The 26,546-nt window shown below is 40.3% G+C and overlaps 1 protein-coding gene across 1 annotated transcript in view; it reads left to right on the top strand.

Annotated features, from left to right (window-relative positions):
* The window catches only part of MYO1E (myosin IE), a 76,954-nt gene that overhangs the window by 17,974 nt on the left and 32,434 nt on the right, over positions 1 to 26,546 (top strand). Inside the window, 7 exon segments of the mRNA XM_054642026.2 lie at positions 12,604 to 12,747; positions 15,345 to 15,434; positions 16,316 to 16,410; positions 22,752 to 22,839; positions 23,350 to 23,439; positions 24,211 to 24,342; positions 25,585 to 25,719. Of these exon segments, the coding sequence (XP_054498001.2) occupies positions 12,604 to 12,747; positions 15,345 to 15,434; positions 16,316 to 16,410; positions 22,752 to 22,839; positions 23,350 to 23,439; positions 24,211 to 24,342; positions 25,585 to 25,719 (774 nt within the window).

Below are 26,546 nucleotides of genomic sequence, written 5' to 3'. Positions count from 1 at the left end.
ATTGCTCCTGGAATGCTCCCAACATTTCTTGTTTTCCTTCTGATTCTCATTCTGACTTAGGGGTGCCTTAGTGTTTCTAGGTCAGGTGTGAGGAAGGCAAAGGAACAAGTGTGGAAGGAAACTGTATTGGAATGATTTGTCAAAGCTCATGAGAATTCTGCACAGAGTAGTTAGGAACAAGGTGAGCTGCAGTGGTACCTGCTCATGGAGTCTGTGTGTCCCCTGTGACCTGGCTCCCAGCCCTGCTGCTCAGTCAGGGCTGTGTGGCAGCACTGCCCCCTTACCTAGTACAGCCTAAAGGCACAGCTACTGGCATTGCATTTGGGTTGCTCTTTCAGCACTTAAGATTGTAATTCTGTTAGGCAAGATGGAGTCAAAGGCAGCATTTATAGCATGGTTGAAAGACTTCTAGCTTCTCCTGTGGTCCTGACCAGGTGGTAAGGAGTAGGTTGTTTATGAAGCTGTCATGTAAGCTTAGAGAAAAGCTATTCAAATGCAAGATACTTTGTAAGCCAGAACTTTGTTTTTAAAGAAACACAAATTTGGCATGTAACATGGAATGTAGAAAAAGGTAAAGTTGCTTTATGGGCCTCACCAGGGTAATGAATTGCAGCAGCCAAAAGTGAAAGGATTTTGATAATCTGAGCATCTCTTCATGTCCAGGTTGTTTGGGATGGAGGGAATGAGACGCTGTTCACTGAATAGCTGTCCTGTCTGAATCAGAATATTATGCTTAGATGAAAAAGTAGTTCAGTTGCCTTTATTTTATATTTAATTCAATATTATTTCAGTTCATGTGGGTTTGAGTCAGAGGTCTGAAATTGAATGAGTCCAGAAGTTGAAAGCAAGGTACATCACAAGTTTAATGTGGGTTTGTGTAAAAGTGCTGCAAGCCAAAGTCTTCAGCCACAGTTCAGCATTTGAGACTTAAATAGTTTTTCTTCATTATGACAATTTTGAAGCCTTGTGATTTAGCTTGAATTGCACCTGTTCTGGGTTTTCATTATGAAGTTTAGCATTTTGCTAAACACATAGAAATGGGAAATTAAAGGGAAAAGAAAATGCAGCATCACACTGCACCACTACAGAGGTTCTTTTAAATAAAACCGGGCTGTTGATCTGCAATGGTCTGCAGCAGTTTATCCTCAAAGCTGACACTTGGCTTTTTACTTGGTTTCCCCTTTAAATCGTTGAAATCTTATGTATACTTATGATGCTGATGCTGAATTGCAAGGTCTAAAAGACATTTAAATTTGGTTTTTTGCATAATACTGCCAAGTCGGTGATAAAGTTACAGGTTTTGTGAAACAGCTTCTTGGCTGGCATCTGTGCTCACAGCATAATTATGCCAATACAAGGTCTATGAGACTGAATCTAATACGTGTCCTGATAGCATCAGTTTCTCCTAGCAAATGGAGGAAGGATAGTTTGTAAATAATGTGTTTGTTCACATCTCTGGTAAAAGCCTAGAGTTACAAAGATAGCTAGATGTCCAAATTAATTTTTTGTTAGCTTTCTTGATTCAGGAATAATTTGAATGCTAGATATTAACATTAAACAGTCTCACATACTTAAAATAAGACTGTTAGGAAATGGTTGTTTCTGTGTTAAAAGCTCTTTCATAGACCAATAGGAACTATCACTGTAGCTATGAAGTGAACTTCTGATTAGAATTAATAAAAGAGGAATCCTGGGGAGGCAGAGATCATACAAATGTTGGTAATACACAGCCCAGATAATAACCATGAAGGCCAGGTCTCCTAGCTGTTGATGGTTGTCTTAAAAAAATGTTGGGCCAGACACTTTTTATATGTCTCCATGAAAAACTGTGGTGTTCACTGGAGTGGAATGAATGCTTCATATTTGCAATGGGTTTCTGTGCTTTCTTTTCTGGGATATCAGCTTCACTGGCAGAGTCCAGTGAGCTAGAGGAGATCAAGTATATTGATTTTTCGTTTAATTTTCTTGGGTGACTTGTGTATTATTATGGTAATATGACAGTCTACAGAGCCAGGATACAAGCCTAATACAAATTAGACTAAATAATTTGAAGCATAGGATTTTAGAGGAAGAAGTTTAGACAACTGTATGAAATCTTAAGCTAGCTGGGTTAATTTAAAAAAATGTTCAGAGAACAGCATTCTTATACAGATTTGAAAGTTACTGTAATAAAAGCAAGTGAAGTGAACTATCATATTGATTGAATGACAATAAGTCAGTTATTCTATACAACTGGAGCGTTACATGCTGGTTTTTTAATGTATTTCTTCTCAAAGCTGCTGTGGACTGAATAGTCAAAGCTGCTTTAGAAAATGATTGAAATGACATGTATTAGCTTTATGAATAATGTGCATGTGGAAGATGAGAATCTGTCTGTTATGGACATTGGACACTCAGTGGGACCTGCTTGCCCTGGCATAACGTAATTATTAATTAAAGTAAAAACAGTGCCCTGACAAAGGATGAATGAAGCTGTGCATGAGGTTGCCTCCTGACAGAGGTGACTGTACAGCTGAGAAAGTGGATTAGGATCTGCTTGAGAATTCTGCTCAGTGTGTGAGATTTGTTGGGTCTGATGTTTACTTCTTCTCCCAAGATTTTTGCCTCCTGTTGGTTTTTGATTAACTCTCTGGCAGTTGAAGTGAACTTGTAAATTTGGTCCATTGGCAAGATGTAACGTATTCCTGAGGTGGAATGCTCAAACAAATTCTTGTTTGTATTTATGTAATAATTAACCAAGGAAACGTCTGTATCTGAATACACGGAAATAAATGCTAAGGTTGGATTATTTTGAAGTTAAATTAAAGGTTTAGTCAACATATCAAATAGTCTTATTTCCCACAGTGTCTGAAGTAAAATCTGATTTTTGCACGAGTATTAAAACATGACAACTCATAAAAGGGACTCGTGTTGGGCCACATGCATGTTACCACCCAGGTACAGACTCTGCTGTAGGTGAGTGAGCACCACTCCCTGAGCCTTTCCCTGCTGCTCCCAGTTTGTGCTGCCAGGGGTAAACAGGAAGCTGCTGCCCTCCTGGAGCCTTTACTCCCTTCACTCAGCACTCTGTGAAATTAAAATAAACACAGACAGCAATTTTTGCATCAGAGCCTCCCCCAGGGCAGAGTTCCTCCTGACCCCCAAAGCGCTCCTGCAGCCGCTGTCCCGGTGAGAGGAGCCGCCAGCTCCTGTGCCCTGGGGTTATGGTTGTGAAAAACGCCAATCACTTGTTTCGAAAATTTTAAAAGTTTAATAGTAATAAAATGGTTATAAAAATAGTAATACAATTAGAGTAATAATGATTTGGACAATTTGAATTAGGACAATAAGAGACAACAGAAACAAAGAGTTACGGATGTCCAGGTACCTTTTTCTGGGCAGCACAAGCCCGCAAAAGGACCCACGTTAAGAGGATTAACCCTTAAAAACAACAGCCTGTTGCATATTCATACACCCATACATGATGCATAAATTCCATTCAAATACAGGATTCTGTCTGGTCATCGTCAACTTCTTCCTCTGAACCTTAACAGCGCCTTCGAGGCGGGAAGAAGTTCGTTTCTTCTGATAAGAGGGCAATAAATTCTTTTTCTCTGAAAGATTTAGGTGCCCTGTGGCTGTTATCTCGCTACAAGTCCTTTCTTTAAAAAAAGTATCCCACATAGCATAGTTTCTATTTTAACATTTTTTTATAACCTAAAGCTATATTTAACACACTACTTAAGAGAAATAATACAGCATTACTTTCTAACATAACACATATAATATTCATTTTAATATTTGCGAAAAGCCAATCACATAAAATCCGCATTTTTCCCATTGCTGTGCGGGGAGCACTCCTGAGTGCGCAGGAACCTTCCAGCTGTTCCCTGCACATCGCACCTCCCGGTGCCACAGCTGGTCAGCGCCCCTGCCCCTGCGGCTCTCTCCTTGTGCAGGCTGCCCCTGTTCAGGAACACACTGCCCTGAGCCCCACATCTGAGCACAGCCCAAGAGCAGAGTTCCCAGCTCTACCAAACGTGAAATAGACGTTCTTGAAGCCAGCGACTTGGGAAAATCCTGTGTAAACCTAACAGAATGCATTAGAATTCTACAAGCAGGTCTGCGGCGGTTAAGCTCTTTATCACAGGCTCCGCCCTGGTACACAGAGCACTGATTGTCTTATCCTGCCCCACTCACCCCTGTTGAAACTATGCATACAGGAGGGAAGATCAAAGCAAACACCTCAAAAATAGGTGAACTTGAAACCCATGACCACGCTAATGCCCGGGTTAAGAATTAAGCATATCTTATTTGTGGTATCAGAACAGTTAAATGTTAAAACTCTGAGCAGTGCATAGCACTAATAAAGTTTGGTGATGTCAGCACAAAGGTGCTTTTTGGTACATGCTGTTGAAAAAAGTTTTGGCCACAGTTTTTTGCTGTGTTGCAGCTTTTGCAGTTTCATCATGCCTGTTGCAATAAAGAGTGTTTTTCTTTAGCCTGAACTGCCGCAGGCATGTGACTACATGACAGTCTCCACTTAGAAAAAAATATCTATATTCTCTCTGGTTTGTAAATAAGTTCAGAAAATGGCTTTTTTTAAAAGGAAAAAAAACCCAAAACAAAAACAAGAGACTCAGCTGTAGTTTTTCCAAATTATTTTAAATTTAGTTGTTATTCAGGGGGATGATTTAGCTAATGCTTATTTTAGAAATTAGTCTTTCAATTTTTATGGAATTGCTACATACTGTTACTCAACTAAATCAAACTGTTGGCATAAAAACATCTTGTTTGATATTCTTGGTTAAAAACAGTAATAAAATAAGGTCTGTAATCTGCCCAACGTGTTGTGTTCTTACAATCCAATAATAATTGTTGATGACAAATACACCCAACAAAATGTAGATGTTCAATAATTGCAATAATTTAATAATTGAAAAATGTATTTATCCTTTCATCCTTAAAATCCTTTCATCCTTAAATGTATTTATCCTTTTATCCTTTCATCCTTCAGTGTTGTTTTGTTATTAGTTTAAATGCTAAGTAATTCAGAAATATTGCAATGCTCTTAATTTACATTCTGCATAAATTAAAAAAAGCAAAACCTGCAGCTAAAGAATAAGGCTAAAAAAATAATTTTTCTTTTCTTCCTATTACACTGCCCCACTCTATTTTCTGGAAGGAGAGCACTGTGGTGCTGGGAAGGGGTAGAGGGGAGTCGGGGCTGGGCGGCCGCTGAGCTGCAGTGGCAGATCGCTCGGTGAGCTGCAGCATCCATGGCTTTCGGCATCGAGGGGAGCTGCCATCCCAGAATTCTCCCTGGGACTCCGGGGGTAACCAGGCGTTCCCAGTGAAACCCTGTCAGTAAACCCAGTAAAAAAACCAGGCGTTCCCAGTAGAACCCAGGGTTGTCAGCTGCGGATGCTGCCGGGGCAGACCTTGGCCTTAGGCTCTCAGGGTGCTGTCCCGCAGTATCGGTGTGATGAGGAGACAAACGTCTTCATTTTCCGGGCACAGAAGGGTCGGGAGAAGGGAGTAGGAACGGCTGCGGCCCTACAAAGAGGGCAGTGACTGAGCAGGGAGGAATTCACTGCGGTCATTGGGGCCTGATGGTCTAAAGCTGGGTGCTAAAGCCTGAGATTCCAAAAGCTGAGATGGGGCAGGGGAGCGAGTGTTGACATTAGCTAGAGCAGGACATGGCTGGGGTGGTATCTTTGTAATGTGAAAAAATTGGGTTTTACTTGGTCGGAAATTTTGCCCTGGCACCAGCAGAGTGCAGGAAGCCCAGCATCCAGTGCTCCCCTCTGCAGTGCGTGCTGAGGTGCTGGTCCCACACGTGGAGCCTCTGAGTCACATTGCTCTGACATTCCTCCCTCTGGAGCGCATGGGAAACTCCCAGTGGACTTCAGTTTATTACTTACTTGCAGGATGATCCAGGAAAAATATTTTCAGTCTTCTGCTGTAGCAGAGGCAGTGGCACGTTGTCTGAATCTTCTGATAGAGTTGCCAAACTACGTTTTTCAATTAAAGACCATAATAATTTTACATGTGAGGTGTATGATTGCTTAAACCCCTTTGAAACCTATCTTTAGTGAAGAAGAGCAACACACATAAAATCTTTATTACACTTCAAGGATTGACAAAGCCAAGATGAAAATATTTGTTGTAATTTATCTCGTACATTTCTTAAATTGTATGATAGGCATATGCAAATGTAAACCGCATGTGCAATTCACAGATCCAGAGTTAGTGTGTGTGAATGCTGCTCAGTGCAGTGGCTGCAGTGCAGGGGGGATTGTGGTGCTGTATATGCCCACATGTACATGGAATAAAAGCTGCTATTGCAAGGCAGCCAGGGCCTCTACTGCTCCACCAGTCCCAGGAAAGCTTGCTGCTCCTGCCACAAGGAACAAGTCAGACTTCAAACAGCTCCAGAGACTGTTCAATAAGTGAAGTAAGACAATAAATATCGAAGAGCAAGTCAACCATATTAAGTTGTTAACAGTATTGCATTTCCTTAGGAAAGGTATTTCTTGGAACATCAGGACAGAGCCACCCAACAAGCTGTGGGATAAGCAAATAGGAGTTCACAGCTCATTAACTACTTCCCAGTATCTGCCTGCAGTCTCTGTAACTTGTTTCAAAATCTTAGGCCCTTTGCACGATCCGCTTTTGAGCTCGTTCCTGTCCTTACTTTTGTCTATCAGGTCGCTGTGCCTTATTAAAAACAATATTTCAGAACTTCTAGTGAAAATTAATACTGATGCAACAGTATTGTGGTTAAATACTGAAGTAACTTCTATTCTGGTAATGTCCTGTTATGTATCTTAGAAGAATGCCAGTGTAGTTTCTGACTCCTGAAAATGAGCATGATGTGTAAATCCTGTAGACTCCCATGCTCTCATAACTCCTGTTGTGTTAGAGTGTGCATTTGCTGTCCAGGTGAGCAGGCTCTGGTTGCTGCCACATCTCCTCCTCCCAGCCCTGGCTGTAGCCTGGCTCCAGAGCAGGAGGTGATGGTGGGGAGCTGCCCTGGGGCCAGGCCCTGCTGGGGCAGCAGCACCTGCACAGGAGCTGATGGGAGCAGCTGGTTGGGCCACTGGGATCTCCTGCAGCCTGGAACCAGCTCTGGGGTCAGTCCTTCAGGTCATGTTGGACTGAATCCAACTCTGTCTCAGAGCAAACAGTGAGAATTTCCCCAGAAAAATTTTTATCAGTATTATATTTCCCTAGTGATTTATTTTTCATATATTAACCTGCTAGTAGTTTCCATTCCTTAATACATTTTTGGTATTTTTAGTTCTCTGTTTAAGATGTCTATCCTGCTGCTTAGATGCTCAGTATTTTTGCTTTGCTATTTCCTCAAATCTTTAAGCACTGCTTTTCATCTTCCTTAAGATTTTCCTCATGTTTAATTTAAATAAATGGCCTTTTATCTTTGTCCATCTTGCTGCTTCTGCTGTCTTCCTTTAATTTCCTTTCAGAAATATGGTCACATCATTGCAGCCAATAAGTATTTTTTCTAACATAAGATATACAAGAGCTATTTTGGAGCCCATTTGTTCACTATAGCTTCTCTGTTTTGATTATCCCAGTCAAGGACCAAAATTAACATTAAGTATTTTTGCAATATTTTCTGGGAACGGCAGACCCTTTCATTTTTTAGAAATATGTGAAAGATTCCTCTAAGTGGATTAGAAAAGTTTGCTAATTTTGACAGATGATATCATTGCAGAAAGCCGTGGGTTTATTTTCTTGTTAGCTGGGAAAACTGATACAAATGATGAGTGTATGGGACTGGTGATGGGCCTCTTCTGGTAGAAGCATTGGTATCAGGTCTAAAGTAAATGGTGTGCAGCTTTGTCAGCTTTGTGACACCTTTGGCTGATGTGTGTGTCTCATTTACTATTGTGTTTAAATTCTGAGCTGAGGAGGCACATGCTCCAGAACCACAAGGATTTTGTGCAGTAGTACTGTGTCAATTGAAAAGGGGAAGAAAAGGTCATGCTTGTGATCACTTGACACTCCTACTCCCTCGTGGAGGCTGAGCATCCCTTCTGCACTGTGATGGGTGTTTGCTACTGAAAAAAGCTGTTAGAGATTGAGAGTGGCAATTTTTCCCTTTGTGGGAATGAAGAATGATTATTGATGGCATGTAGGTGGTTGTAGTTTAGTGAGAGTTCTGATGGACAGAGTAAGAAGGTTCTCAGGCACTGAATATACAGTCTCTTCTGATCCCTTGTTTTTAGTGCTTTATTTTTAGATGTTCTATTTTTAAACACCTTGAAATACAAAACTATTTGCTTTTTTTCCAGTTAAAAGAAAACCCATGTTGTGACACAGCATGGCTCTATCTTTTTATAGCTACATCAAATACGTGTTGCTTAGGATAATGCAAGAATATACAAACAATAATAAAGGCAAAAATGAGAAACCAGCAGTTGATACTGTAACACAAGGTGGAGGCCAGCAAAAATAAATTCCGTAAATAAATGTCTTCTCAATACTTACTCATTCCATACAAAACAAGGATCTGCTTTAACCATATTGTACTGCCAGTACCAAAAGCCGTGCAGGAGGCACAGACAGTATCTAGTACATAGGGGATGCAGAATATATTCTTTCTTGGTATTCATGTAGCAGGTGTGTTGATCTGTGAATGAGTGGGTGTTCAGAGCACAGAGGGTGGGAGCAGAGTGGATTTTGCAGGATCCTGGTGTCCAGGTGCCAGAGATGCGGGGCAGCCCTGCCTCTCCTTGGGCTGCAGCTCGGGGGAGCAGCAGGCCCCGAGCTCACGGGGTCAGCTCGTGACTTGTAAATATTATTCTTGTCAGAGCAGAGCAGATCTGATTTGGAGCCTAAAACAGCAACCAAATGAATAATAACAGCTGACAGCAGTGTGGTACACGCCTTTAATTGCAGCCTTGCCAGTCCAGCCTCCACTCCCTGTGCAACGTCAGATGCTGGGTTTGGAAGCCCAGGAAGAGCCTGGGGGAGGCCTGGCAGCCAGGTTGTTCTACACTGGTGTTTCCACTTCTGTGGCTTTTTGCAGCCTGTTGAGATGTGTTTTTGTTTTAGGGTTGGTTTTTTGTTTTGTTTTGTATTTTTCTTAATCTGCCAAGCTCATCTTTTTCCAGCTGCTCAAGCTTTGTTAGTGCTGACACAGACTTTTATTTGCTTGCTTACTGTACAGTTAGATCACACCTTTCTCTGAGAAAACCTAAGAGAAGCCAAGTGCCCATCTGCTGCCATCTGACCCTCCTGGCTTGGCCTGGGACTGGACCTTGGGCTCTTTGGCCAGCTCTGACCATGTCCCAGGGGAGCTCTGTGGCAGTTCCCGTGTCCTGGCTGGGGCTGCTCCAGGATCAGGTGTGGGGCAGCTCTTCCAGCCTGGTGCTGCAGGCTCTGAAGAACCTTCTGGGACAGAAGGACTCAAGCAGGCCAGGAGACCTGGCCTTGTGTCTGGATGATCCCTCTGGAGAGGGGTGGAGGGAGAATGTGCTGTGTGCTGGACAGCAGAGGGCAATTAGCAGCTGAGAGAATTACCCTGAGTGCACCCTGCAAAGCAGGTTCCAGTGGACACCAGGTAACGAGCTCAGGTGCAAATTGTATCCACATTGGAATGCTGCATTTTTATCTGGAGAGTGGAAAGCTCTGGCTAAAAAAAAGCTTAAATTCTCAAGAAATATTCAATAAGAACAAATCGTTAGTGTAATTTTTAAACATATAGCCTTGACCTTTGGGAAATATGCAGCCTGAAGTAAGATTAAGAATTGCTTTTATAACTGCTATGATGTGAAGTTTTTTCAGATGATTGATTATAGGAAATTTTAAATTTTTTTTTTAATTTCAAAATTCAAAAACCAGTTAGTTGTTAGCTGGATAAGGTTATAGTACCAGTTGAAAGTGACTGAAGTTGCTAAATTCAGGTTAGACTCTATAATAGCCATTGCTCATGCTTGGAAGGGCAAGAACTTGGGAGTGGGTGGTGTCTTCTAAACACTCCCTGTTTTGTTGCCCAGAGAAGGAGGTGGTAGCCACTGCACCTGGCCATGCCATTGGTGTTTCCTTCCTGGAGAAGGAAGGGTGAGAGCAAAACTTAAGCACAGCTGCTCAGGCTTGGGCTTTTTTGTAGATCCCTGGGAGAAGTCTGACAATAATCTGGTGGTGATTTGCTGCTTCTCTGCACATTTGAATGTAAGGCTATGTTTTGAAAGGAAAGGGGCAATTCCAAACTACTAGGAAACTGCCATTTAAATTGAGTTCCATTTTTAATGTGAACTACTTAGTGCCATGACTCTCAGCTGTCTTCTGTGCCACTGCTTTACTGGGTGTTTAGGCTGATTCCCTTTTTGTTGAAGCTCTCTCTGCACGGTTTGCAGTGTCTGTGGTCATGTGGCTCTCAGCTTTGATGGCTGCTGTGATTAGAGCTGGGCAGGAGCTGCCCTGGCACTGCCCTCCTGCCTCCCTGCTGGCTCCCAGTGCTTTGGGGAAGAACCCTTTGGCCTTAATCACAGTCAGCAACCGTCAGAGACTTGCATAAAGCTGCTGTTTTGCAGACTGTGTGCACATTTTCCATGTATCCCGTGGCTTTGCAAGCTTTGTGCTCATTGAGCTCACTGGGTCTGATGCCATGGCTTCCAAAGGGAAGCTTGATTGTTTTCCCAGTCTCATTTCTTACACGTTTTCTGTGGCTTACTCCATTATCTGATACTAAACCACGTTCTGTATAGCTTTGTGAACAATCTAATTATCCATATTTATTTTGATACTGTACCTTTTTGTCCATCCTGCCAGTTCCTTTTTCCAAGTGTAATATCACAAATAACCTGATGAATACACTGAAGGAAATTATGCTTCTCCATTGGACTTCTTTTTTCTCCAAAAACCCAAGCTTCAACTAATATTTTCAGTCATATGTTTTATGACAGTTGAAAAATTGATTCTTTGTTTTCTCAGTGCTTCCAGATCACTGCTTCCATTGTACAGATAGAAAATCACCAAGGTTCACACAAGCTAAGCCAGTTTAAGGTTATTATTTTATTGAATGTCATGTACACTTGTGGACATTCAGGCAAATTACTGAGATTGTGTTTTCAGACATATTTACTTCTGCTGTACTATATTTGAAAGCATTCTTTTGATTTAAGTTTGCAACTGTTCTCCACTGGTGTTGGCACTAATGGATCTGCATCAGGGTAGCTGGGGCTGGAGGCTTAAGAGAAAACACCCATAAGGGCTACAGCTTCTGTGCTGTCTGTAGTAGCAAGGTTTAGTGGAAGTTAATTTAACTTGAGGTAAAAATCCAGTTGGTTTTTATGTCACTTGACATGAAGCCAAGCTGTAGGCCTGGTGTAGCACTTGGTGCTAGTAAAGTTGTGTGGGTCATTTGCTCCTGCAGAAATGTGTACACACGAAAATTGCCCCTCTGTAAGTTGCTGATGTCCCATTTCAAAATACCAATGCAGCTGAAGTCTTCAGAGTACCTAAATTTTCTTCTTTAATCTGTAAAATTTTTGCAGAATAAAATTATGCATATACTTTGTAATAATAAATTGCTTGTATCCTGGTGAATGTGACTTGATCCTGGATAAAGTACACCCCAGCAGTGTAGCTGAATCACATTGTTACAAATTGGAGCATTAAAGAATAAGGGGAATTTGCAGAATTGGCATTTTGTTGGCCACATCTTCCTTGACAGCATACTTGATCACTTCTCAGCGTTAAATGTAGTAATTCCAGCATCACTAATTTCAGTATTGTGTAAGCAAAAATTAAGTAAAAAAAGGGAAGAAATCCGAACTCCATTAGCATTGTCTGCCAGGCTACAGAAAATAGGTTTGGGTTTGGAGAGCAGATTTATAGCTGAATTAATAGCCTTGATGTCGACTGGATTTAAATCTGTTTGTGGGTGTATCCATGGAACCAAACTACTGTTCAAATCAGCTGGAAGAAAAACAGATTTTGATTTCAAGTGGTACAGCATGAAATGTCACATGTTTTAGTAGCATCCTGAAATAGTAGTCCCTGAATGTGGGGAGAGGGTATCTATTTAGGTGTCATTAAGCATGGTGACTAACAGATCAAAAGGGACTGTGAAGACGTGCAGCCGACAAGCTGGGGTACATCATTTGCAGAACATCCCTGAATACTCAACTGCAGCAGACTCACAGCTTCCCTCCCAGTAACAGCTTCTGTGCAGCTTTGACTTAAAAGACTGTAAAGGATGAGGAATTCATTGTGGTGATGGTAATTATCCTCACTGCTAATAGTTACAATGTAGGAGTGTAATTTTTGCATCCTTAGCTTCCAATAGCTGCATCTCAGTTGGAATAATTGGGGTTTTTTTCTACTAGTTTAAAAATGTCTGCCATCTGAAATTCATTCTGTGTGTAGGTGGTCACAAAACCCCCTGGAATTACCTTCTGGTTCTGGAGGGCAGTGCAGAGGCAAGTCAGCTGACACCACTTATGGATGCTTTCATGGAATGCCTGGATCAAGGAATAGAGTTCACTTAAAGGAAAACATTTGGGAAGTTGGAATTCAAATAATGGCTTTCAGTTACTTAGTGCTGCTGAGAAATGTAGTAACCTTTGTGATGTTCATTGTGCTTTCCTGCAGGGCAGCAAAGGACACTACAGATACCACTGGCAGAGCCACAATGTCAAGCACAGCGGAGTGGATGACATGGTCCTGCTTTCCAAAATCACTGAGGATGCCATAGTGGAGAACCTAAAGAAACGATACATGGATGATTATATTTTTGTATCCTTTGCTGGTTTTGGGGAGCCCCGTGGCCCTGCTGAGCCAATGTGACACTAATTATATGAACATACTCTCTTTAAGCAGGTTACTCAAGGATGCTGAACATTTTATGTGACACTTCACCTGAGATAACAGAAATGCCTTTGAAAACTCAGCTTATTTTAAGGGTTGAAAATAAAATAGCAAAAATTATTTTAAGGTACTCTTTGTAATGTTTTGAAGATTGTACTTCCCTATATTTATACATTCATGTGACCTTGAAGCCTCCTGAGGTAATGATACTTTTAAGAGCAAGAATTAATAGGTTTTAAGCCTGTTTACATTTATTGATGTGTAGTCTTCTATACCTCCAAAATTATAAGGCTTTCAAAATTGCATTTCTTCTGTCACATAGCCCTGTTTACAACTTATTCTGGAATTGTTAATACTGTGACATGGTATTAACAATTCACCTGTTTCCATCCAGGAAACAGGTGAATATGTCAAAATCTGTAAATCTTCAGTGTTCTCAATTTTTTTTTTTCTATGATTAATGAAAATGTGAAAATTTAAATACTGGAACATGCAACCTAACAGGAAGAGAAGACTTTAGTACCCAAGGCTTGCTTTTTTAAAAAAATTCATATGAAAGCAATTCCTTAAGATAAGAATAGTCACTATTTCATTTTCAGCTTTTGTAATGTAACATGAGCTGCAGTAATGAATTTGGTAAATTCTAGTCAGTGATGATGTACTAGAAAGTTATGCTGTTCCTTCTGCTTTAGCCAGGTTTTCATACTTCCTAGTTGTATCTGGAGAGTAGTTTCCTTGAAGAGCTTAACATATTTTAGCAGAAAGGGGAGGAAATAGAAGATCTGGCTGTTTCCATATATTCTTGACAGATGGTCAAGAGCTGTGCAGCAGCTCAATTTAGCAAGGGCTGATAGAGGAAAGTTCATGTTGCAGTTGTTTCCATCACGAACTGCAGAGGTTTCTAATCCATGTGTGAACATGGGTTTGGATGCTCTGTTGAAGTACCACATGATTATTAAAATTGCTTTAGAGCAGCAGGATGAAGTTGCACAGTACAGGGACAGGCTGTAGAATCCTTCCTGGTAGCAGCATGAGTGCTTTTGGTCTGTGGAGTGCTGCATGTTCCTTGCAGTGTGTGCAGAGACTTCAGTGCCCTGTGCAGAAGAAGGATTTTTGCTTTTTCTTTTTATGAAAATAGTGGGATTAACATGGAGATGATCTTTCTACTGAAGACAGAAATAAGAGTGTTTTCCAAGGGGACTGGTGGTCACATTGAGGGATCAGTCTTCCCTTATGTTGGGAGAAAGACTCCTTTTGCAATTCTGTGAAGGCTTTTCATTCAAAGTTGAAGATCATCTCTTGAATATTTGAATTGTTTGTGTGTCCACCCATGAATGAACATTTCTCAGTGCTACATTGTACAGAGATGACAGAATCAACCCAGAAAATGCTGGTATTGTTTACCAACAGAAAACTGTCACTTCAAGTGTTTATACTGACACAATGAGTAATTGATCTGTTATATCCAAGACCCAGATGTTGTCACTTGTTTTGAATTAAATTAAAAATGTATGAAGAAAGCATTGCAAATTAATATTACAGAAATTATGTCCATTGAGTTCTAGTTCTTCTCTAACATGTTACCTTTTGGCACCACAGTAGGAGGTTCCTACATAGTACAATCCAGCAGGAGAGATTTGTCAATTTTCCTGCTTTGGATAGAAAGCTTAGATAGCAAGTTTGCCTGTGAACAATTCCAGATTGTTATTGAAACCTGCAGTACAACATTTTGGACCCATAGGTGTGGGCTCATGGCTAACTCCCAGCTCAGTGAAAGTGATAGTGATACCTGTGAATTACTATCAGGTGCTTCCTATGTGGACACTGCAGCTGTAGTTCCAAAGGTTTGTGAAGTATTTGAAATGCAGAGCATGTGCAGCTGAATGTAGAATGATGAAATACTGTATTAAAAATGTTGCAAAAAATCAAATAATGGCTTGAAATTGAGTGTCGTGGTGCAGGGCAGCCTGCAGGAGAGGACTCTGAGGGACTGTTAATAGTTTCACTCATAAAATAACAGCACAGACTGAATTACCCAATCTCCCCAGCACCCCCAGTGCATGCAGCTGAGTAATTGTCTCATTTAGCTCAGCAGTGGCCTTTCCATGCAGCTCTGCTTGCTCAGCACTGTCCTGTGAGATCAGAATGTGTCACTGCACTGTATTCTGCAAAGGTCAAACCAATATTGTCTAATACTGACAATATGATCTCTTCAGTTACAAAGGACTAAAACCAGTTCAAATGTGCCATTTCCTTTCTGTATTTTTATTCAAGGTGTGTCATGTTTTGGCCTTTAATACATGGTTCTGTACTTAGCTTATTCTAAAATAAGATAATACAAAAATATTCCAATTGAATATGTTCTTGTAAGCCTGCTAATTTAATTTTTATTAACAATTGTTCTAAGCTGTGGTGGTTTTTACTATTTTTTGAAGTATTATGTAATAGGGGGAAAAGTTCTTTGTTGTTAGTAGTAAGATGATGCTTTATGAAACTGTTGTTACCTTAACTTCTTTTGAATGCAGACATACATTGGCTCTGTACTAATCTCTGTGAATCCTTTCAAGCAAATGCCATATTTTGGGGAAAAGGAAATTGAAATGTACCAAGGAGCAGTAAGTAAAACAGTCTAAAATATTGTGCAGTATTCAGGGGCTTGGAAATATTATCCTGTACAGTTTTACTCTGGGAAGAGTTTGTTTCTGGGTTTGCTACCATTGTGCTGGCCTGGGAGAACTTGGCAGGTGGTCATTGCCATAGACTGAGTACTCAGATTGAACTCCCTGCCATGCAAGATCAGTATTTCAAGAAAATATTTGCATTGATTAGCTCTAATCCATATTAGGTATCACTCCTTGACATGTCCCTGCTCCTGCAAAGGCAGTTTTTAAGCTGTCATATGCACAAAATGGCCATTAGTGGATTTGGGGACTGTGATTTCAGAACTCTCTAACTGGACAAGAACAATAAAACAAGGGAGGTGCCAAAATTAGATGCCACTTTTGAAAATAGATCTTGAAGAGTGAGTTAGCACAATACAATACAATCAGGGACTTAAAATTCAATTTCCTGCTTGAGTTGGGTGTGTCCACTCAGGGCAGCTGTTGGGTTTGGATGGATGAAAATGGGACCTGAGGCACCAGGCTCTGAGTGCTGCTGGGGGACAGCATTGTTAGCACATCACTGCTGGTGGGATAGGATAAAATTGTGTGTGTCCTTTGGACAAGTAATACATTTCCAGCAGAAGCCATTTTTAGAACAGGGTATTTCTAGGAGAAAATTATGGATGAGAGAAAGTTCACTAGCAAAGTCTAGAGACTTTAGTTTGTTTTTATTAAATGTACCAAAGAATTCTTGGGGAAAATTCACTATAAAGTGCTATTTGGAATTACTTTTTCCAGAGAAATAACTCTTCCCATTTAAATACAAATTTATTTTGCCGTTTCTGCATTTTTTAATGCTGTCTTGACAAATTATTCTTTATTTCCACTCCTAGGCACAATATGAAAACCCACCACATATTTATGCTCTTGCAGACAGCATGTACAGAAACATGATTATTGACAGAGAGAATCAGTGTGTCATTATTAGGTAAGAAAAAGATGGGTAAAAAATATTTCATCTTCTTCTGGTGTTTTAACTTGATGAAGCAGAAAAGTTTATTATCTCATGAAAAATCCTCTGTCCACATCCACATTTTGGGATTTTCTGGGGTAGCCAGAATTTTCTGACCCTTCTTTTTGTTTTCCAGTAAAATCCTGATGACAACTTAACCACAAGAAATCTCTTACTCACACAGCCAGCTTCTTGTCCAATGCCAGAATTACAACAGCTTGAATGACTGCATGAGGGGGCTGCATTAACAGCTGTACAGCCAGATACTGTTAAATCCAGCAATCCCACTTGGACTGCATTTATCATGGTCTTTTGTTCCTTTTGGAATTCTGCTTGCATTCACTCAGAGACAAAAGGCGAGAGATACTGGGAAATTAATTTTGTCTTCATTGTTAATCTATTTTAATTATTAAGCAATGGAATTCACTGTAGAATTCTTACTAAACTTTTTTTAATGACAGGCATTATTTAAGTGACAGTCAAAGTGAATTTTGGGACCAGAGTTCTGCTTTGTTCACATCTGTGGGTTTTATAGGTGGTGTGTGATAAAAGAAAATGTGTAGGGAGCAAGAACTGCAGGATCCTGGAGCTGGGACCCTCTGCCCTCCTGACAGGGCTGCTGGGGGTGCAGGGCAGAGCACCTGGAGCTGCCCTTTGCCCATCCCCAGGGCTGTGCAGGGATTTTACACCTGGGAAGGCCAAGCAGGTGGTAACAGTTTGCTGGGTCCAAGGAGGGCCTCCCTGCTCCTGGGCCCCTGGGATAAAGGAAACAAAAAGCCCAGAGCTCTCCTGCCTTCACTGGGCTGGCTGAATTGTTCTCTGACCTGTTAGGAATGGGTAAAATTGGGATTTTGCTTTTGGCATAAAGTAACATCCCAGAGAGTGGGATGTTTCACATGAAGCTAAATATATAGTGCAAATCTTTGAGCTGTTGTGGATTGTGAATAAAACCCCTATTTTTTGATCCTGTGCTATGCCCCACAATGCAATGCATGCTGAGAGTCACATTGAGAGAGATCTGAGATACAAACTTAGAGCTTTAATTTTACATGAGAGTTCTTGTTCTTGAGCACTGGGTGATGATGTACTTGAATGCTCTTAGGAATGTACATTTTGTATGTGCAGAGTGAAACTTCTCTGTGTGTGCCCAGCCTATTCAAAGTCTGCAGGTGTTAATTGAAATTAGTGCAAAACTGAAACAAGAAGGATCATGTTTGCAAGGGACATTTCAGGGACTTTTTTTCTGCATACACATTTATTTTTCCTTTGATATTTTTATTACAAACACTGTAGAAACTGTGGGCTAGGCTTACAAGTAGTTTTCGTTATGATTTTTGACGCTTTAGAATTCTTTTTATAAATAATAAGTAACTCAGCTGCTCACTAAATTCGATATTTTAATCTTTTGGACCACATTTGATTTAAACTGTTTAGATACTGCTTGTATTTTCTGATATAATGTCATCACTATTTCCAACAACCAGGGCTGGCTTTGGGAGGAAATTTCTTGAAGTTTGGAGTTTGCTTGCTTTATGTTTTGTTGTGTGGACCAGAAGGCACTGAAACTGCTGCAGAATGGCAGCTTCCAGGATGCTGCAGCTCTTGACTGAAATGAATGTTCTGCCTAACTTAGAGTCTGCTTCCACTCCATCAGTTTCACATAATAGCTGCCAGGGGCTTTACCATTTCTGCCCCTAAGTTTTTTCCTCAAAAAACTGAGACACAGCTGTCTGTTGTCATTACCACAGTGAAAGCTGCTGAGCATAAACAGTTCCAAATGAACCTTTGTGTTCAGTGAAATATAATTTTTCTGTGAAAAATTGTCCTGTGGGAGATGAGTGATGATAATATGGTTATAGTGAGGTGCTTCTTGCATCTCTGCTTCATAACTAGCCTGAATATCTGAGTGACTCCACTGAAAATCCCTGGTAGAACAGAGGGAACAGAACCAGATAAAACTTAACCAGGTTTTTCCGTGTCAAAGTAGGAGATTTTCCTGCAAAGACAGAAGGTAAGAAATAAGGTGTAGACTGGCCCTGTTCCCAGCCAGATGACAAAGGCTCAGTGTGGCTGCTGTTGCATATGGAGCCTCAGGAATGGAGACAGAAGGGTGCTGGGGAGGGGGCAGGTGCACACTGCTGTGCCCTCTCACCGTGTGCTTTGGATACCTGTGGCATCTGCCTGCAAGCCTGGGAGGGGACATGCATCCCACAGACAAGATCTGTGGTTCCAGGCAGGTGAAGAGGGGCCCTAAGGTAGGCAGAGCTCCTTTTACCTGGAGCATTAATTCCAAATGCATTTAGACACTGATAGAAAAACTCATCCTCTAGAAAAACTCAAAAGTCAGTGAATGAACTGGGAAAGCAGATCCAAAAGAAAATGAATTCTCTGAAATGGTGAATAGATGGCAACCAAAAATAACCTCTTTTCATATGATAATACTAATTTAAAAAGAAAAACTGTTACCCAACAACCTTTCCAAGGCCAGGGAAGGCTTTTTCATTAGCTGAGTAATTCCAGCATATTTGCATAGGTGTTAAGAAAGTTCCATGTGCACATGTCTAATCCCAGCTGAGCTGCTTTGCATGGCTGCTGCAGAGTAAATGAACAATGAGATGATTCATGGGCTGGGCTGAGTCCAGGAGCAGGGTGTGCTTAGGTGGGAAGAGGGAGCAGTGGCCCCAGCTCTTCCCTGGCTCTGTGTGCCCAGGCAGGAGTGCAGAGCAAGTTCACTCACAGGGGTGACACAGCCACACTGGGCTTCATTTCTCATTCACTTGATGTTTTACTGAGGCATGATATTTAATTTAGACCTTTCTTGAACTAAGTTTGTCAGTGGCAATTCAAGAGACTGTTGGCATTTCTGCCCTGTGTGGCGTGGCAGCCCTTCCAGACTGTCAACAAGGGGTTGTCCACTCAAGATTTTAATTATGAAAAATTGTCTCTTGTGTTTCTAATTCCTTTTGGGCTATCACTGTCCTTTAACTGAGAGAGTGGAGGTTATGATTAGTATTTTTCTATCATGTAGCAATAAATGCATTTCTAGCATGTTATGGTTCTACCTTTCTATAAAGCTGAGGTCTGTATTTTCACTTTGGTTCTGTGATCCCTGCCAGGAGATTAAAAGCCATTGCTTTAAAGCAGATTTTCTTGTTTGTAGTTTTAGTTTGCATTTGCCATTTGTGTGGCAACATTTGAGTCCAGGAAAGCAGTGTATAATGACTGCATTAATAATATCTGAAATGACAATACATCTTATGTACTACAAATAGGAGTTAATGAAAAGATCATTTACTGCTTGAACTGCTTTTAGTGAACAGCTCATGTCTATCTTAAATCTATTAAGTTCAAAATTCAGTATGAGATTTCTAGTCAGCTTCTATATCTCAGCTTTCCAGAAGACTTAAATAGCTGATCAGTCTGGAGAGAACCTGACTGGAAATATGGCTGAGTTTTAATGAGGAAGTGGTAGAAACATAGGTCTAACACTGTAAGAAAAGTTAGGTTAAAGCTCTGATTCAGAAGGGAGAAATATTTCACTGAAATCATGCTACTGAGGTTTCTCTGAACATAATTGCAGAAAGTAAATTTTCTGTGTAAACAAACTAGAAAACTTATCCAAACACATCAGAGTATTTTACATATACAGTGTTCTTTACTGGCAGATCCAAGAGTTCTTTATAAATATTTGGTATTAAAATGTCTACATTGTCCTGGCAATGTAGATAAGCATGACTTGTATTGTTCTACAGCCATGGATACCATGTTAATTGTCACTCAGAAAATTAATTTTATAGAGAAGGATGATGCTGTGTATTGGATCTTGGTTCTCTAATTACTGATTGTTTCCTCTGGGAAGGAAGCAAGGAGCAGGAAAACATTTCCTTCTGTGTTTGTAGTCTTAGTCTGATTTGAGCTAAGTATTAATTGACTTTGTGGAAGAAAATGTCATTTTTCTGAAGTGGCAAATAGTGCTAGAAGAAACAATATATCTTTCAAAGCATTATAATTTTTGTTAGTGATTGAGATTATGTGCTAGTTTTATTTTTAGCAAGAAAAGTCTCTGAGGAAATTGTCACACACAGAGTCCACTTTAAGCCATTTTAAGAATTTTTTCAAGCTCTGAAAACCTCCAGACTTTCAACATACTTCAAACTTCCAAGTTAGATGATTCTTAGATCTTCTTAAAATAGTGTTAATAGCAGCAGAGCAATAAGATTTATATGAAGCAGCTGCATGAGAACCATTTGGCAGGAATAGCACAATTTCCCTGTTCCATTTGAATACCTGAGCTTTACTGGGGGCAGGATACCATCCCATCAGATAAAGCTACTTAGGTTCATAAATAATGCATCTTCTTGTTTTATTCTAGTTTAATTGGAGCAATTTGCTGGTCTTTGATCAATAAAAACCTAAAACTGAAAAACAGTGTATGCATGCATAAATCTAGAGAAACTCTGGAAAGCTTTTGGCCAAGTTAATTTACTAGAAAGGACCACTTTGCAATACCACTAACAATAAAACAGAGCTTTATTGCTCCAGGGCAGTTCTGTGGCAGAGACTATGGAATAAGAAATACAAGCCTCACTTAATTTGAGCAAGGAGGAGAAGGATAATGGATGCATTGAAGAAAAGCTTACAGAAATGTGTTATATTTTTACAGTGTGATAAATAGTACCTGATCAGATTTATTCAGTGTTTGGCCTTGGATTCTCCCCTGTATTCATCTGAAAACTGCAATTTGTAAGCTTAGAGTATGATTCAGGTTCAGTTGGTTTGTCTGGTTTTACAACAGGAAGAACAAATTTACTGCCAGCAGATTTTAAAGAAATGTTATTTTAATTATTGAACTATTCATGATTTGAACTTTTAAAAGCAGTTTGCCATTCATCAAAGTCTGTCCCTGTGAATGTAGTAGATATGCATAATACAGGCGTTCTTGATTGTTAGGAAAAGGTGACTCAGAAGAATAATAATAATAATCATGGTCTGTGCTCCACAGATGGATGCTCAGTAAGTACTTTTTCACCCTTTCAAGTTTTCAGTTTGATCTATAAAACTGTAGTCAAGAGAAGACAAAAGCATGAAAACATTTCTGGGAAAATAATTTAAAAGAGCCTTTCAGTATTTCTGTATTGTTTGGAAGCTTTAAAGATGTAAAATCACATTTGCAGCTTGGCAGTTTGGGGAGTTTTTCCAGAATGAAACCTTTAAAAATGTGTCTATTAGTCATGCTGATAAAGAGGTCTGAGTTGTTCTCAGTGAGTCCCTTTCCTGTACAGGACATGCTGATGTTTCTTTGGCAGATGCAGCTGAAGTTTGTGCAGGAAAAGATGTGCATTTGATCCATATCCAGGAACAAGTGGGCGCAGGATGGAAGAGTCAACAACATTCACCGAAATTATTCAGGAGTTTAAAGACAGCACAGGTTTTCACCAAAGAGAAAACTATTTTAGCTCTTCTTGTGGTGTTGACCCAACATCTGTGTGTTGTTCTTTTTGCTCTGGTGTAGTTGTCCTGCTCATGGGAAATGCATTAATGTCAGAGCTGATTTGCACCAAGGCTTACAAAGTCTGGAGGAATTTTGTTGAAATGAAGGGCAGAAGCTTTAAGGGATGAAGTGAAGGGAGGTTGGGTTGCCTGCCATGCCAGTCTTCTTTCCCTCCTGAGAAACTTACTGATTGCAAGAAGGCAAAGCTGCTGCTGGTGTAAACACCATTCACCATTGAAGTGAGTTATTATAAAGGAAGGAAGGAAGGAATTGTGAGAGCTAGTATGGGATAGTAAGGCTTCTTGTACCCTGTGTCAAGAGGCATAGGAGCAGGAAGGCAGTTCTTCCGTCACTCAGGATGTGATTAATAATGCCTCATTATTTTATTCAGGAACAACTAAAACAAAAAACTACTAAAATGAAGTAGGTATCTGGCATGGCATGCACAGCTCAGATTTTCAAATTAGTTTTTGTGTCAGGACCTGAAATCCCCCTAAATGTAGATGGGAATTGAGTCTTTACCTCTCTTTTGAGCATCTTGGTTTCAGTAGATGTTTCTCAGTGCGTGTACTTTTCTGACCTTGGAGTCTCACAGAGGTTCTGGTGTCGATGCAGGATGGTGTATTCAGAGTTCTGTACTCACAAACATATCCCAGTCCCATGCTACCACACTGCATCACAGTCTGTACTACCAGGTTACTCAGTCTGAGTGTGCTGTATTTAATTAAGGTACTTCACCTTGGTTGGACAAGATGAACTTCAAATTACCCCACTGTAGAGTTAATTAAAAACTAACATGTACATTTTTGTGTTTCTTTTTCTGTAGTGGCGAAAGTGGTGCTGGAAAGACTGTAGCTGCCAAATATATCATGAGTTATATCTCCAAAATTTCAGGAGGTGGTCCTAAAGTACAGGTGAGTTGATACACAGTAATACTGAAACCTAAGTGGTCAGTATCATGATCAGTGATCCCAAAACAGATTGCTGAAGCACTGGCAGATTCCTAAATTTCATTGCTACTCTGACTTCATTGATTGTGGTTCCAGACCCCCCCAAAAAATTAGATGCTCATGTGTAAGTATGATTTGAAATGAAGAGGATGAAAAAAACAGATCAGTTTATTGGCTGTGTTGATTGGCAGAACAATGCACAGAAGAACCAGGTTTTAGCCTCAGGCATTTTGTTTAATTCTGTAGGATTTTCCTCAAAAATAGGAACGAAAAGCTCTAGAAGAAAAAGCTCTGGAAGAAAAATTGTTGTATTCTATTCTTATATGATCAAGAGAATTTTTTTACAGATGCAGGATTTCTTGCCTTTTTAATATATCATTTATATCTCATGGGGGGTGTGTTTTAGAAAAGCTGTAAGAACTTTAAAAATATCTATTTCTGAATTTGCATTTCTTTCATTTCCTAAAATTTCAGCATGTTAAAGATATTATTCTACAATCCAACCCTTTACTGGAGGCCTTTGGGAACGCAAAAACTGTACGGAACAACAACTCCAGCAGATTTGTAAGTCCTTCTACCTTCGAGATGACTTTACTCTTGTGTGCTGTTACAGAGACAGTGTTCAGGGGTATACCATCAATTTACTACAGGTCAGGTAAATGCCAATAAGATATAAAGATAGAAAAAGATATAAAGTGTGTTTTAAACCACGGTGGATATCAGAGGCTTCTGTATAGTTTTTTTTCCCCTGCATTTCTTTCTCTATATGTACTGGGTACAGTATTTGAAGTACCAAGGCTGCAGCCTTTACTAACATTATACAGGCAGTCTGTCATTCGAGAAGGGTCAAGATAATCTCATGAAGTGACTGCTCACTAAATTGCACACCAGAGGTTCCATTTGAAAAGGTTACACATAGGCTTTAATAATTTGAGATGTGTTCTTTGGCTAACATGAGTGCTAATGCAGTTAATGTCTCCCTGAAAGCAAGAGACCTTTGCTTCCAGGCAGAACAGTTTGCTGTTGGTTGTAAATCTGTTGAGCTGACCTGCTGTTTAGGTGAGCCTCAAGGTTCCCTTTATACTGATCAAGAGTCTCAGCAGTGAAGAGAAGCCACTGATTTCCTCTCTACATTTGCATTAACATGGGATGTGTTAATATTGACCTGTATAAATGCAGAAAATATGTGGTGGTTCAAGAGTCTGAGCTTAGGTTATACCTTGAGGTATCCATAAAGATGAAATACCCTTGTAACCTTGCTTGGAATACAGTACAAGTGCACAATTTTGAATTTGCATTTACTAATCATTTAACAGCTTGAATTATTTGTTGCAGGGGAAATACTTTGAAATACAGTTTAGTCCAGGTGGAGAACCAGATGGAGGGAAAATCTCCAACTTCTTACTGGAAAAGTCTCGAGTTGTAATGAGGAATCCTGGAGAGAGGAGTTTTCACATTTTTTATCAGGTCAGAAGTGTCTAAGTCCTTTTGGAGTTATGTAAAGTATCTAGGACCTGTTTCTCCTTTTGACTGAACAGTTCTCCAAGCAGTGAGATTTGAGTGCACACTGCAGAGGTAACCTGGTCTCTGCTGGGAAGCTCAGTAGCATGGTGAGACACCATCTGCCATAGGACCTGCCTGGCTGCCTTTCAGAACTCAATATTGCAGTATTTCAAAGCCTTGCTTGGAAACTCATTGTGAGTTCCCATCTGGAAAAGTCTAGGAGAATATAATAGAAAATGAGAACTTTTCAGCAGTTTTCTATTTAAACTGGCCTATATATATATAGAGAGAGAGGCCAGTTTATATATATCTGTATTAGCCTATACTTCCTGTGACAGAGAAATCTGATTGTCAGTTTATTTTTCTGAGACATTTATGATAATACTTTGTTCAATTGTCCATGTATCCCAGTTTTTGTGTTTGAAAAGATTTTTCTGGCCTTCAGTGGTCTTTGATGTGCATGGTCCTCACCTGCTGGAATGCTGCTGATTAAGCTCTACAAAACTAGGGCCAAGCCAGAGCTTTGTAAGTGAGCTTGTAAGTTGTAAGTTGAAGTGCCTTTGCCAGGAGGGAAAGCTGAGTTGGTGCTGGAATTGCTCCAGGAGCTGTGTTCTCCTTTTGTGAGGTGTATGTACAATTTGTCCTGTCCTGCTGCTTTTCCTGTGGCCTGGAGAGGTTGTTTGACACAAGGGTTAGGAGACTGTGGGGTTTTGACAGCTCTGTTTTGTGTTTGTTCCTCCCATGTCTGTGCATGGCTGCAGGGCCTTTGCACAGGTCTGAGGAGTGTGAAGGGTGCTTGTCCTCACAGAGAGCCACAGGTGATGCTTTCTGAATGTGCTGTCAGCTGTGCCTGCCTTGCAGCAGGTGTGGAAAACAGATCCCTGCTAAGCAGTTAGGGAACACATTGTGGATGGAAAACCCATTTTGCCTTTTCTTAATGAGTTAAAGATAATGGAAGGCATTCAAGGCAGTCACATTTTTAGTTATTTATTAGTTGTGAAGTTAGAACTAAACCATTTGTGGGAATGGAATTGAGAGCCTGGTCTTTTGGGTGAAGCAATTACCAGAAGTTAGGAAGGGTTCATCCCTGGCACAGCACCAGCCATATCTCTCCCAGTAATCCCAGGCTCAGTCACCTGTTTCTGACCTGCTCATCTCTACTGAGATTGTTGGGTGATCCCTAATGTGGGGGTTTTTATTCTGCAGCTCATTGAAGGGGCCTCCTCAGAACAAAAAAGCAGCCTTGGCATTACCAGTATGGACTACTATTACTATCTGAGTCTCTCTGGGTCCTACAAAGTGGATGACATCAATGACAAATCAGATTTCCAAGAAACACTGGTGAGTTCTTTACTGTATGATTTACATAGTGGTGGATGTATGTTCATTTCACTGTTCATTTTTAGCAAAGATGTTGATCTGCTAATGTGGGAATGAGAAATTAATGTAGATATAACTTACCTCCTCCTCAAGGCAAAATACAACTAGAGTAAGTTAACCCTGAAGACAGGTTTTGTAGAAAGCTGTTGTGATTTTCAGTTTGTTCTTTTTCAGAAGGATGCAAATTTAATGAAATTTAACTTGTACAGATAATCTGGAGTATGAAAAAGGTGAAAATGCAAACACAAGGAGGAACTTGAATTAGAGGAAAATTATCAAAGAGTGCTCTGTTTTAGCTGAATTACCAGTGCTGGCTGACCTTCCATGCTTATTTAAAACAGTACAGCTGAAAAGCTGGAGAAAGGGAGTGTGAAAACACAGATCAGGGATCTTTAGCCAGAGCTGCTGCCAGTTCATTGTGTGACTTGCCAACTGCTGGTATCCTGTTCTTAGGAATTTACTATTTAAAGTAGATGTATTAACACATCTATGTATGTAGCACATTTAAAGGCCTAAAAAATAATTGTTACTGTTGTATTGGAGCTTATTTGATACTTTAGAAAAACAGTTTGTTGAGAAGACATTCTGTAAGTTGTCATGTACTCAGAACTCCAAAACCCAGGAGTGCTGGGAATTTTCTAGGCTGAAATTCACAGCCTAAGCCAGACACTGGGCTGTGTTTTAGAGTAATTCAGTACAGCTTCACAGTTCTTAGTCTTGGTGGGTAAACTGACTGTGTAGAAGGAATAAAATCATTGTCTCTTAGGTTCCTTGTTTCCCGGTTTGCA

Source organism: Agelaius phoeniceus, chromosome 13 (genome assembly GCF_051311805.1).
Source record: "Agelaius phoeniceus isolate bAgePho1 chromosome 13, bAgePho1.hap1, whole genome shotgun sequence".
NCBI lineage: Eukaryota > Metazoa > Chordata > Aves > Passeriformes > Icteridae > Agelaius > Agelaius phoeniceus.
The sequence above is the reverse complement of the archived record's forward strand: the minus strand, read 5'-3'. Positions and strand labels throughout refer to the sequence as shown.